This window comes from Electrona antarctica (assembly GCF_951216825.1).
Source record: "Electrona antarctica genome assembly, chromosome: 23".
NCBI lineage: Eukaryota > Metazoa > Chordata > Actinopteri > Myctophiformes > Myctophidae > Electrona > Electrona antarctica.
Window position 1 is genome coordinate 32871896 of NC_136804.1, and position 15197 is coordinate 32887092.

The 15197-nt window shown below is 44.7% G+C and overlaps 1 protein-coding gene across 1 annotated transcript in view; it reads right to left on the bottom strand.

Annotated features, from left to right (window-relative positions):
- LOC306916759 (thyrotropin-releasing hormone-degrading ectoenzyme-like) overlaps window positions 1-15197 on the bottom strand; it is a gene marked incomplete at its 5' end in the record, with an annotated part of 250604 nt that overhangs the window by 209434 nt on the left and 25973 nt on the right. Inside the window, one exon of the mRNA XM_079494774.1 lies at window positions 12195-12471. Coding sequence (XP_079350900.1) covers window positions 12195-12471 — 277 coding nt within the window. The remainder of the gene's footprint in view (window positions 1-12194; window positions 12472-15197) is intronic.

Below are 15197 nucleotides of genomic sequence, written 5' to 3' on the forward strand. Positions count from 1 at the left end.
ACGTTTCGTGTTCGAGTCCCATTCAGGACGACCTTTGCTGCATGTCTCTCCCCTTCTCTCTCTCCCTCTTTCCTCTGTCTTTCTTCACTTGATACTATCACTAAAGGCAGAAAAGCCAAAATTCCCGCAAAAGTAAACAATCGCCCCTTCCTGGATTTCCTCTGCATGAGTGCCGAGAAAGGCTATAGTCATCGGGGCCAATAACTAGGGAACAGATGGTCGTGATGAGTGTGACCATCTCTGCGTCTCCCTCTGGGACGCAGAGAAGAGAACCAGATGATCCTCTGCGGTGGCGATCCCCGATGGGAATTAGCCGTAAGAAGAAGAAGAAAGAAAGAAGAAGACAGGGAAAAATAGCGGAAGCAAAGCAAAGCAAAGTTACTACAGTTGGGTGCCACCGATATTGTCCCTTATCATTTGACCCATTTAGGCCTGACCTAAAAATTTTCAAAAATCCTTCTAAATCCTCCAGTTTTCTGAAATAAATATTTTCACGATTTTTCAAAAATAGCAGACCTACAAAGCTCGTAGCGCGCCACTCGCGCTATGAGCTTGTAGATCTGCTATTTTTCAATAGCTAAATTATAATGTTTAAAACACCAAAAGGGGTTCCCCCCAAAATGGGTTAACTGTCCTTTTGCGCAGATCACGCAAACCTCAGCAAAAAGAAAAGGACAATATCGATGGCCTCCAACTGTATATTTACCCAGGGTAACTGGACTAAGCATCAGATACTTGTTTACAGCCAGACCCTGCTCATAGAACATTTCATGGTAGTGGTTCAATGCCTTGCTCAAGGGCACTTCAGCGGTGGTAATTTTAACGTGCCGGTCCGGGGATACGAACTGGCGACCTTCCGGTATCAAGACCGCTCCGCAAACCGTTCGGCCACCGCTGCCACTGCCGCTGGAACTACGTTGGGACTTGCTGTGAGGTTGTAGATCAGCTACTTTCACTATAGTTGATGTAAAACAAAGCATAATACTGCAGGCTAAGTGTTTCAAAGTGTAATACGGTATGCGTGAGACACACCGCCCTCTTGTTCCAGTCCCTCTCTGGGTAATTTACTGTTAATCAATAGTCCTGGTAGACCATCTGGTTTTGGAACCGTCCCAAGGTTTAGCCCATTCTGGGCGGGAACCCCTTTTGGTGTTGGCATTACGTTATGCTTTAGCTATTGAAAAATAGCAGATCTACAAGCTCATAGCGCGCCACCGAGTGGCGCGCTACGAGCTTGTAGGTCTGCTATTTTTGAAAAATCGAAGAACCACTGACATAGAAACATAGCTTTTTCAGAAAACTGTCAGGATGTAGAAGACATTTTTAGAATGTCAGGTCAAAATGTGTTAGATAAAGGAACTCCCTCTCCGCAGTAAAACTCCATGCAGCCGTGCACGACTCCCCCCCGCCCCGCAATGCACTCGTTTTCTTCATTCAAGAAGTTTAAAATGTCCCCGGAGAAAGGAACCCGAGCAGAGCTCATGTCCTCATTGTCCTCACGATGCCAAAGCAGAATGGATTCAAAGCGTGCTTTGAAAAGCTTGTTTAGAGCCATCATTGGCAGCATGTTTAAGCTGTGGTGATTTCTGGCCATGTACTGTACCAGATGCGACTGTTCTTTATTGGGGAAATTATCTCTGCACGCATGCACAGTTGAGTACATGTTGAGTACATTTACTTAATTTATTGTCCTCTTTTTTTGAGTACCGGTATGGGTATCTGTATTTTACCTGAGTATTAGTATAATTTTTAATACTTTCGCTCCACTATTACAATTTAACCCATTTTGGACGGGAACCCCTTTTGGTGTTTTGAGCATTATGTTGTACTTTAGCTGTTGAAAAATAGCAGATCTACAAGCTCATAGTGTGGTACCGTGTGCCGCGCTACGAAAATGCAATTCTGAACAGGAGGGAAATGCAATTCTGAACAGGAGGGGATCAGTGCAGATTTGAAGGTAGGAAGTGAGGGGGCGTCTCGGATGTGTTTGGGGAGAGCATTCCAGAGGGTGGCCACAGAGAAGGCCCTGGCTGTCGCCCCAGGTTTTTCGCTTGATTTCTTTGGGAACCTCAAGGAGGCCGGCGTGATGGAGGGGAAAGGAAATGGTTGGAATAATGTGTTCCTTCCACGCGCTACGTCCAACCAGGGAAACTCCCCCCTGTCAGGTGTAAAGGAGCAACTTGGGAACACCATGTCCCCCATATATGGGGACTAGGTTGGCGGAGGGTGTGTAGAGCCCAGGATCACATTAGATAATTGACACAGGGGTGAAAAATGGGTTACAAAATCGTGGGATAAAAAAAAGGAGGTTGGCGTCGCTGGACCTGAGGACCACCTATAAAATCCCTTCGTAACATCCACCTCTGACAACAACAGAGTGCATGTTATTAACAAGAACCTGTATGATGGAATGCCAAGGGTGAGCCAGAAAATAGGAGCTATACTCGGAGAATGAGACTAGCACTGCCAAAGACACCAAGAGCTGCCATCGAGCAAGTTAGTGCTGTGGGAACCAAAACAACACGGGCACCGGTCACCAGGACGTCCCACATTAACATGCAGTATGTGGATGGACTCAAGAAAAACGCAGGAGCGCAACGCACCAACGAGCTGGCCAGACGTATGGAGAACCGGGATGACTGGAAGCGACGTTGAAGGGCTCGTCTGAGGACGACCTAGAGAGCGAAAAGGCATTGCACAACTTCCTTACTTCTGTCAAATGTCTTACCGCTTAAACTAAGGCTCTGTTCCATATAGCATAGCACAGTGGTTCTCAAACCTTTTAATTTCAAGTACAAATGGAACCAAATGGACCCATATACGCATTATTTTGGTTCCATTTATACACTCTCGAGTTACACACCCCAGGGAACCATGAGGGTCCCTGGGGTGTAGCAGAGTGTTTCCCAGTGAGCCACATGCAGAATGGTCTTATATTACTGCCTGTGAAGGAAGTAAGAAAGAAGTCCAATTTCTTTCCATTATGGCTGCTGTGCAGAGAGCCTATTATGATATGAAGATAGGTATATAATGTGGTCCTAAAAACCCTGCTTCAATATTCTGTTTGCTGTGGCTATTATGTCAAACCAAGCCTGAATACCTTTCATGAAGAGATTTCCTTTGATCATAAACAGCCTCCTCCGTCCTGCATGTCACACAGCATATTAGATCTAGATCTTATTTCATACACAGCGGCGGCAGTGGCTCAGTGGGTAGAACGGCTGTCTGTGAACCACAACATCCTCCCTCTGCCCAACTCTCTCTCTCTGCCCAACTCTCTCTCTCTCTCTCTCTCTCTCCAACTCTCTCTCTCTCTCCACAACTCTCCCTTTCTCTCTGCCCAACTCTCTCTCTACCTCTCCCTCTCTCCACCTCTCCCTTTCTCCCTCTCTCCTCCCAACTCTCTCCACCTCTCCCCTTCTCCCTCTCTCTGCCTCTCCATCTTCCTCCCTCTCTCCACCTCTCCCTTTCTCCCTCTGCCCAACTCTCTCTCACCTCTCCCTCTCTCCACCTCTCCCTTTCTCCCTCCACCTCTCCCTTTGCCCAACTCTCTCTCACCTCTCCCCCTCCCTCTCTCTCTCCACCTCCCTTTCTCCATCTCTCCCTCTCTCTCTCCACCTCACCCCTTTCTCTCTGCCCAACTCTCTCTCCACCTCTCCCTCTCTCCACCTCTCCCTTTCTCCCTCTCTCTGCCCAACTCTCTCTCCACCTCTCCATCTCTCCCTTTCTCCCTCTCTTCCGCCCTCTCTCCACCTCTCCCTTTCTCCCTCTGCCCAACTCTCTCACCTCTCCCTCTCTCCACCTCTCCCTTTCTCCATCTCTCCCTCTCTCTCTCCACCTCTCCCTCTGCCCAACTCTCTCTCACCTCTCCCCCTCCCTCTCTCTCCCCACCTCTCCCTTTCTCCATCTCTCCCTCTCTCTCTCCCTTTCTCCCTCTGCCCAACTCTCTCTCACCTCTCCCCCTCCCTCTCTCTCTCCACCTCTCCCTTTCTCCATCTCTCCCTCTCTCTCCATCTCTCTCTCCACCTCTCCCTTTCTCCCTCTGCCCAACTCTCTCACCTCTCCCCCTCCCTCTCTCTCTCCACCTCTCCCTTTCTCCATCTCTCCCTCTCTCTCTCCACCTCTCCCTTTCTCCCTCTGCCCAACTCTCTCTCACCTCTCCCCCTCCCCTCTCTCTCTCCACCTCTCCCTTTCTCCATCTCTCCCTCTCTCTCTCCACCTCTCCCTTTCTTCCTCCCTCTCCACCTCTCTCTCTCACCTCTCCCTCTCTCCATCTCTCAGTCCACCTCTTCTCTCTCCTTTCTCTCCTCTCATTACTCTCTTCTCCTACTCTCCCCATCTCCTTCTGTTCTCCTCTCCACCTCTCTTCTCCACTCCACCTCTCTCCTTCTCTCTCGTTATCTCTCCACTCGTCCGTGTCGTCTCCGTTTCATTCCATCTCTCGCTCTCTCTCTCTCTCTCTCCACGTGCGATGATGGATGGAGCGATCAGCGGTCGGTTGCCACGGTAATTTGATGGATGGCTTGGTAAATGGCGCGAGGGTATGATAACATGCTAACACTCAAACACACACACGTGCGCGCGCGAACACACGCGCGCGCAAACACACACAATCTTGTGTTAGCATATCTGTGAGGACCTTACATTGAATTTCATTAATTATTTCATCTGAGTAGCAACAGTTAATCGAACTAATCAATGTAATCAATACAGAACAAACCATTTTTAACAAATGCTAAAATAGGCGATTTAGTGGCTCACAACGTACCACTGCATGCTGTGTTGTGAGTGTGTAGATCAGCTACTTTATAGTATATTTTGACGCTATAGAGCGTCGCAGTCCCGCCCCCTCGAGAGACCCGGAAAAGAAATCGCCGTTCATTTTCCTCCTAGACTTTTCATAAAGTATTTATTTAAAGACGTTTACGCCGCGGACAAAGCCAACTCTTGTCGTGACAAATCCTGACAACAAACACAATTTTTCGGGCTGAACAAATAATTAGAAAGAAGAAGAAAACGGCAGGTTACAACACTTTTTGTTGTTTTTCTTCTAATTAACAACAAAGTAATTATGTGTTTGGTCCAAAATATTGTGTTTGTTGTCATGATTTGTCAAGACAAGAGTTGGCTTTGTACGACGCTTATAAGGTCTTTAAATAAATACGTTTTGAAATGCATTGGAAACTATTTCCTGGGCCTGGCGTCGTCATGAAAGATGGGCGGGACTGCGACGCTCTATAGAGTGTCACAGTGTCAACCACCACGGAGGTTGACGGTTCGAATCCACCGTGACTCTGTTTGACCAGAATGGAACAGAGCCTTCTTAGCATCTTAACATTAGCATCATCGGTAACACCGGTGTGTGAAGGAAGTAGGGAAGTGGCCCAAGTTCTTTCCAAAAACAGCGTGCGTGCATGTAGCCCATTGGCCCATATGTTCGGGGGAGGGAAGCCGGGCAGGGAGGTCTTTTCACATAATCCTACGGGCTGGGGCGGCACCGGTCAGCAGGGAGTGTTGGGCGGGAGGAGTATAGGATGAAGGACCTATCCTACAGTCCTCGTTCTCTTTCTTTATAATTATCTAATGATAATGAAGTACTGAAAACAGACAGCAATACTTTTGCTCAGTTTGTTGCGACACTGTGGTACGACTTAAGGCCTATTCATAGTCTGGATTTCCGGTGATGAGGAATAACATTGAGCGGTGGTGAGTAAAAACAGAGAGAAGGGCTGGAGCGGTGGCTTGCTCCGCAGCGGCTCGTGACGTCAAGTTGTAGTTCGGTGGTCACCTAACCACTGTAAATCCAGACTATGTATGAGCCTTAAGTATAGGCATTAATTTATGCAAAAAAGAAACCATATACATATAGTATAAACCACACAACCGGGTTTTATTTGTGAAGGACACTCACACACACAGGCACGCACGCACACACACTTGTAGCTCACAAACACACAGGACAAGGTGAAGGATGACGATAATAAATGGCCTCGTTAAAAGCGGTCGTTAAAGGAGGATTTCACTAAATTATCTATTAACAACAAGGAGACAGGGTCACCGACCGCAACTACAATGTGGTGGTCACCACCACCGACGTCACCAGCTGTATATATAGTATATAATGTAGAAACCTGTATATCCGTATTTAAACTGATAGTTTTGTTGACTACTCCACCATACAGGTGTAAGAGTGTCACACAATATCAGTGAAAGCAGAAGATCAAATTTCCAATTCAGTATTTCAAATTTACTGTATGAGTTTAAACAATCATGGAGACAAGGAGGGATGAGTGCTACTTTATAAATAATAAACACCTTCAGAATGCGATCCAGTGTAACTGCTTACATACAGTGTGTACGTGTGTGTGAGTGCGTGTGCGTGTGTGGGGTGTTAGTAGGCTACACGAGTGAATGTGTGCGTTTGCGTGTGTTGTCCTTGTCCTGACAGAGCAGATGAATGAGCCATAATTACACGGATAGAAAGATGATTGGAGGAGAGGACATACACAAGGTCAAGTAGCTGTGTGTGTGTGTGTGTGTGTGTGTGTGTGTGTGTGTGTGCGCGCCGTGCGCGTGCGTGTGTGCGTCTGTGTGTGCGTGCGTGCGTGCGTGTGCGCATGTGTGTGTGACAGAACCGGTGACAATGAGATAAGATTGAGACAAAGTGAAACCTGACAACCTATAACAGCTACAGTAAGGCAGAGGACATTACATTTTAATGCACGCACACATGGCACACGTGTGCGTGCGTGTGTGCGTGTGTGCGTGTGTGCGTGCGTGCGTGCGATAACAGAAGGACATTATGATGTCTCACATCACCAATCTTTTGAACATCCTATAATGCACCCTGCAAGCCTGTCAATCAAATAAAAAAGGACAACTGGTAATAATCACGCTAATCATGCTATGAATATTCATAGTGCAGACATAATGTGTACTGTAGCATACAGTACACAGGCCTAGCGTTGCCGACCACCTGGCCGGGCATCCCTCGGAAAAAGCAGGTCTTACAGGTGCCAGACGAGTCCTCGTGGAACTACACAGCACCACTGTTCATTTCGTCGACGGGAAATGTACGTCGACTACCTTTTTTCATGGAGGAATACTGAATCAATAGGAATCAAAAAACTAAATAAAAACTAAAGTTATGATTACTAAAACTAAGACTAAATATATTGACAGCTTCGTCGACAAATAAAAAAACGACTAAATTGTTAGTGAGGGACTAGTGGAGGAGAAGTCATTTTATGATTGGTTGCACTCTGAAAATAGCAGATCATCTACAAGCTCACAATGCATCGCAGTGCACCGGGTTGTGAGCTTGTAGATCTGTTTTCAGCATGCAAACAAGTGCAAATCTGCCATTATGATGCCATCAAGGCCTGCCAAAATAATCTTTTGTCGACAAAATCAACTGTAGATTTAGTAGACTAAATGATATTTATTAAACTAAACCTTGACTAGAACAAAACAATGTCAGAAGACTAAAATATAACTACAACTAAATACATTTTCAATTCAAAAGACTATGACTAAAACTAAATAAGAATGTGCTGTCTAAACGAACACTGCACACCACCACAACACCAACTAGAAAAAGTGCCCTTCTGGGCACAGGTCTCCACCAGGAGGATAGGAGTGTGTGAGATGTTTGGCAAAATGTTTAGGAGTAATATAAACATGTTTTTTTGTTTGTTTGTTTTTTGCAACAATTTTCTTCATTTTGTTGAGGAAATGCAGAGCCAGATCACTCATTGAATCTCTGAGGATAGAATTCTGGATGAGCATGACATGTGCAGCATTTTGAACGAAACGGGCCACTCCTGAAAACGTTAGAAGGCAATGTTAGCCAATCAGTGTATAATCTGATAAATCCAACAGACTCGTCTTGATCACATGACTACAGAGATCATGTGTACCGATTTGCGTGAGATTTGGATGAAATCTGTGCGACTAACATACAGTAAGCAATGTGTTTAGCAGAAATCGGCCTCATGGTGGCGCTATAACCGGCAGATGTGGAGGGATGCAGGGACAATGTTTTTCCATGGCCTCTAGGGAGTGCGCATACATAAGTTGTATACAGATTGATGAAGTTATAGCTAAAAACAGGAATTGGCCTGTTATAGCACCTTGGCTTAGTGGAAATGTGCGTGTATAATTTCACGGAAATTGCACACTGTGTTTGTGATGTGTGGCATTTTGTTCGAAACGGCCCAATCATGTGAGCTTTGGAAGCCAATATTAGCCAACCAGGATGGAAGATGGGAAATTGTGCAGATCTGTGTTGATCACATGACTATGGAGATAGTGTATACCGAATTGTGTGATGTATGGATAAAATGTGTACGAGTAATCTACAGAAATGTGTTTTGCCTAAATCGGCCTCATGGAATATGTGGGGCAGAGGTTCGTTGTTGGCATCCATGGAGTGTGTGTGCAAAGTTTGGCATGGATCGAGCCAACGGTACCGGAGATTAGCTGATAACGGACGGACGGAAGGACGGAAGGAAGGAAGGAAGGAAGGAAGGACACACACACACACACACACACACACACACACGGACGGAGTGCAAAACATACTCTCTCCCCATGCCTTCGGCCTGGTGGAGACAACAACACTGGACAACAAAACTCTGATGATGGCATTCAAAGCAACCAGAGGTATGGCACCCCCATATCTTCAAGTCTGATCGGACCCTACAAACCCTCCCGTGCGCTCAGATCAGCCGACGCAGGGAAACTGGAAGTACCTTCGCTTAAAAACGCCGGGACAACGCTGGGACAACTTCCCATTGCAATCAGAACTGCAGACTCATTCCCAATTTTCCGCTGCAGTCTGAAAACCCACCTCTTCAGACTCCATCTTAGCCCATAGCACTTGCCGTAGTACTTGCCCTAACCTCGACCTCCTACAGGCGTATGCATATAGGCTCAACTTATGTAACTTAAATAGCACTTTATGTAGACATAACACTCTATAGTGTATACACTTTACGCACATTTTTATTAAATAGATATTCCACTGTTCATAAGGGGGAGGTGTCCAAAGGCGTCCTGTGGCACTGAGTGAGTTAAGCTTACGTATGATTCACGATGACTGTTTTTATGTATTTGATGTATGACCATGTTTTTTGTTCCTGCTTACTGTAAATCGCTCTGGATTAAGAGCGTCTGCTAAATGCCTAAATTGTAAATTGGACTGGACTAAAACTACATATTGAAATTAGAAATGTGTTTTCCACCCTTTTAGAGCATATCACTGGACTTAATATGGAGTTATGGACATACCTGGCATTATTTTTGTTCACTCACTGAAACTGTCTCATATCTTGAAGGGCTGTTATTCATAAAAAAGGAATGTACTGCACATAGCACAACACGACACGACACAAAAGTGGAACTCATAGCGAAGGACATATCAACAAGGCATGCATAATTCCATGAGAATGTACAAATATTCCTGTGTCATTCCATCCATGTTTCAGTTTGGTGATAACACAGACATCTTTGAGGGCGAATACACCAGATGTTGTTGTGGCTGGTCCAGAGAAGTGTCTGAATTAAGAGATAGCCTTTACCTCAGTGTTGTTTTCATCGACTAAAACTAATTCCACTGATAAAAACTAAATGGAAACTAAATTAAAACTAAGCTATGATGACTAAGACTAAATATACTGTCGATTTTGTCAACAAATAAAAACTAGACTAAAATGTTAGGAAGGGACTAGTGGACAAGAGATCCACTATAAATCATGTTATGCTTTGTTGCATAGTGAAAATAGCAGATCTACAAGCTATTTTCAGCAAGTGTAAAATCATTGCGACGGCATCAAGGCCCGCCAAAATACATTTTAGTCGACTAAATCAACTGTAGATTTAGTCGACTAAAACTAACATATTCCAGGTGACTAAAATCTGACTAAAACTAAATGAAAACTATTCAAGAGACTGACTAAAACTAAAATCAAAATTTGCTGCCAAAAACACTGCTTCACCTTGGACCCTAGCCGAGGAAGCCTTTATTTTTTTTTCTTATAATTTTTATCCCATGATTTTGCAACCCAGTTTTTTCACCCAGTGCCAATTATCTAATGTAATCCTGGGCGCTACACTTCCTCTGCCAACCTGGGGGGGCAGCGGACAGACCTCATGCTCCCTTCTATGCATGAGGAGTCCAAGGCTCCAAGCTGCTTCTTTTCACCCGACAGGGGGAATTTCCCCGGCCGGACATAGCGCGTGGAAGTAACACGTTATTCCGACCAGTTCCTTTCCCCTCCATCAGGCACCCCGGCTGAACGAGGAAACCTTTATGACCAAGGTTATGACCTTTATGACCAAGGAAACCTTTATGACCAAGGTTATGACCTTTATGACCAAGGAAGCCTTTATGACCAAGGTTATTAAATACCAAGCACTTCTACATACCATGTATAGACTATTTGTTTTTATATTTGGCAGCCTAGGACCCCCCCCCCCCCCCCCCCCCCCCTCTAGTTGTTAAGGCAGCAAAAAGGCAAAGTATATTGTGCTGTCTCTGCTGTAATTGTCAGCTAATACCAATGTTTTGATTTTAGGGTCAAGGCCTTTAGTGTAGTCCATGTAGATCAGAGGGCACAGAGGCCAAAAGGCCATCAGATAAAAACAATGAATGCATTTAACCTTCATTATTAATATCAATGAAATTGAACCCATTTTGACCTGGGAACGATTCTATAAATGTCTTGACAGTTTTCTGAAAAAGCTATGTTTCTATGTCAGTCGTTCCTCGATTTTTCAAAAACAGCAGACCTACAAGCTCGTAGCGCGCCACTCTGTGGCGCGCTATGAGCTTGTAGATCTGCTATTTTTCAATAGCTAAAGCATAACATAATGCTTACACCAAAAAGGGTTCCCGCCCAAAATGGGATAACCTGTTTATTTCACAAAATAATGTAATGAAAATGACGAATATTTGTACAGTCATTTGGTCTCAATCAGGATTAATTGTGATAGGACTTACAGTAATGATAGTTACATTTACATAATTTAAAATATAGTATTTCTAAATAATAATATAAGATTAACTTTATTGATCATTAATTTGGTTAGCCAAATACACATTATGTGTCATAATCAACTGTCAGCCAACAAGTTTATTCATAATCTCTCTCTCTCTCTCTCTCTCGCACACAAACGCACACACGCACGCGGACGCACACGGACGCACACACAAACACACGCTGTGTCCTCGGGACAAAGACCTTGGAAATCAATTGGACGTTTTGGACCCTGTTGCAAATCTTTTCATGTTTTTTGTTGCTTACAATTCCTTGAACATAACGTCAATCTCATGGACTCGTGACTCCCACACACTCCTGTAGGCTACAGTCTAAATTCCTTGTTGGTTGCAATGGGTTCATCTCTCTCTCTCTCTCTCTATCTCTCTCTCTCTCTCTACCACCACTTGGCTTCCACGTCATTGTAAGCTGTGCACGATTCATATCAGCCTTGAAATTAAACCTACTAGCGGTTGTATGCATAGCGTAGCGACGTTTGACTTGATGCTGTCCTAAAGGTATTCCAATTTCAACCACAGACACCTGGTGCTTAAAAAACACATTGACAGAAGATAGTGCTGAGGAGAAAAGGTGAAATCAGCTGGGGATGTTCAGGCAGGGCATCAAGGAGCGCTGTGGCCGTGGGGCATTTGATCGAGGGCCACACGGCCAAACAGAGGGGCAACGAGGGCCACACGGCCAAACAGAGGGGCAACGAGGGCCACACGGCCAAACAGAGGGGCAACGCGGGTCATGGCCGCTGTGGCCGCCGTGAAATTCCTGCCCCGGATATGACTATTGTACTATGAAGACATAATGTATGCCATGATTTGGTAAATGTAAACTTTACTTTTAATATTTGTGTTCTTGTTGTATTTTGTGTGGACATGAATACAGTGTGAAAATGAGTGTGTGTGTGTGTGTGTGTGTGTGTGTGTGTGTGTGTGTGTGTGTGAGAGAGACATGAGCAAGACTGTACATGTTACTAACAATACTCTGTATGAGGGATTACCAAGGGTGAGCCAGAAAACAGCAGCCGTCCCATGCTAACATACGTGGATGTACTCAAGAACGATGCAGGACTCGCACAAAGTACCAACAAACTTGCCAAACTGTGTGTGTGTGTGTGTGTGTGTGCGTGTGCGTGACACTCACAGTAACTCCGGAGTCGGTGTGCGTCTCTTTGTAGGTGAAGTTGCACACGGCCCAGGCCAGGTAGTACGTGGACATGCGAGGCGTCCGTGCAAAGTGATCGGTCACCCAGCCCTCCTCGTCGACCAATGAGGAGCTGTGGACGGGCATGTTGGACAGGGAGATGTAATCTGATTGGTGCCGCAGGGAGAGGGAGAAGGTGGCCTTGTAGACGGGCTCGTCGAAGCAGGGAAAGGCCTTCCTGGCGTGAACCGGACTGAACTGAGTCACCGCCAAGTACCTGGAAACACACACAGGAGGAAGAGAACATGAACAGGACTGAACATGAACCGGACTGAACTGAGTCACCGCCAAGTACCTGGAAACACACACAGGAGGAAGAGAACAGTGAACCGGACTGAACATGAACCGGACTGAACCAAGTACCTGGAAACACACAGGAGGAAGAGAACATGAACCGGACCGAACATGAACCGGACTAAACATGAACCGGACTGAACCAAGTACCTGGAAACACACACGGAGAAGAGAACAGTGTTAATTCTATCGACTAAAACTATGACGAGAAATATTCGCCGACTACGTTTTTTCACTGACAAGAACTACATAAAAACTAAAGCTGGGATGACTAAAACTGAGATTAAATATACTAACAATTTCATCAACAAATAAAAACTGGACTAAACAATGTTAGGAAGGTATGCGTGGAGAAGAGATCCAGGAGAACTGAATGACATTCTATGTTTGGTGTTGCGCTCAGAAAATAGCAGATCTACAATCTCGCAACGCGTCACGCTTCTGAGCATGGATTTTCAGCATGGAAATAAGATGCCATTAAGATTTTAAAAAATATATATTATATATACTAGTAGAGATATTGCGGCCACTCGTCCAGGTGCCCACTTGTCCAGGTGCCCAGTTGTCCAGGTGCCCACTTGTCCCTAGGTGCCCAGTCGTCCAGGTCCCCAGTCAGTCGTCCAGGTGTCCACATGTCCCTACTGCCTAGTTGTTTTTTGTTCACACCTTTCCAGTTGTCCACTCGTCCAGATGCCCAGTTGTCCAGGTGGCCACATGTCCCTAGGTGGCCAGTGGTCCAAGTGCAGTGTGTGTGTGTGTAAGGGGAGGGGCCGTTAAATGTGATGTATTTCTGGTGAAATGTTGTGCAATAACATAGTATCATACAGATGCAAACTGTACTGTAAATATGCAAGTTGGAAGCATGCAATGTAGTGTGTTGGATTTCCCAAGTGATGCATTGTTACGTGTGCTTAGTGGCGAAGCAATTCCACAACTGGTTTTCTAGAGGAAGAGTAATGGATAAAGAGCATACTAGCAGATCTAGAAGCTCACTACACACCGCATCATGAAGGGTAGTTAGCTTGTAGAACTGCCATTTTCACTATATTTGACATACAGTAAGTTAGATAGCACATTAGATATTAGATAAGTTAGATAGCACATTATGTAGACTTAGATAGTATTTTAAACAGACTTATAGCTTGTTACGTAGACAGCTCTAGAATTGCACTTTATGTAGTCATAGCACTTTATAGTACTATGTATAGTTTACATAGATACTCCACTGTTACCTTCTTAGTTTACGCATGATTCATGATAACTACTTTTTATATATGTGATGTATGCCATGCTTTTGTTATTGCTTAATGTAAGTCGCTCTGGATTAAGAGAGTCTGCTAAATGCCTAAATTGTAAAATTGGTTAATTGATAATGTACCTTTTCCCTTCCTAGACATAGTGCAGTCAATCGTACATTATTTATCTTTGAAATGTAGTGGAGTGAAAGTAATAAGTGGCTGATTAGTGACTAATATGATTGAATGGAAGGCCAACAAGTACACAATAATACTATATATTTATTTGGCAATCTATAAACAACCACAGGGTCCTATCACTGTTTTATTAGCCTGGGGTCCACCTATGCTTTCTATGGCATAGGCAGCTCCCGGCAGGATCCGCCGGGAGAATCTAGACACAGCTGCGCAACATGAGACTAATTAATTAGAGCAACAGAGAGAGAGAGAGAGGAGTGTGTGTGTGTACTGTAATGGGAATTTTAGAATGCCAACTACAGTGCCAAATGTATGCATTATTGTGTATTTATCTTCCTTCCATTAAGTCTCTTTGCTCACCAATGTGCTCAGTCTAATTCATGCAGCTGTCAATCTAACAGCTGACTTGACTCCTCCATGCTATCAGCAAAGGTATACTTATTTGTGTGTCACCCTTATCTTTAGCGCAGATCCTTATATGAACATTTTGTATAGCATCTCTGTTAAGACAAGACTATAAGGACTGTCTGAGAATAGGGTTGAGGAGGCTTGCGCCCAGAGGGGCTCACTCTCTGTATATTGTTTCTCTGCTGAATCTTCTTAATACATTCTCAATACTTCACCCTGAAGAACTTTGTCATTCCTTCATCTTTGGACGATTATTTCATCGACAACAGTGCGTACGGGTGTGCGTGTGTGCGTCAATTTAACAAAGGTGCAGACGATCAGAAATCAGCAGAGAGTGATCGACGTTTGCGCTACTCTATGCTGAATTGAAAAAGTGGACTCCAGACTGTCCCAGCCTTTTTTTTTTCTGCCTGGAAATAAAAACGTCTGGGTTTCCGAGGCTACCGTTTTATATACACCGGTAGTTTTACAAAGATATTTTGTTCTATGAGAAACATAGGTCCCCCTTTCCCCACTCTACCTAATAATACAATACAATGGACGTTAATGAGCTAGACATGGCTAGACGCCATTGTCACAGAACACCACCTTTGTTATTGTACAAGATATGCCTTTAACTCAGTTTCACTGGCATATACAGCCATTGAGGGATATCTTTGTTATGCCTTTATTAGATTGAACTGAATGAACATAATTCATATGCAGTGCATGGTGGAATGCTCTTCCCTCTTAAGAGAGCTAACCCAACAGCTCCCAGCATTCTCGCCTTGCAGCAATGCGGCGAGTGCGTTGGTATGGCCACGCCATT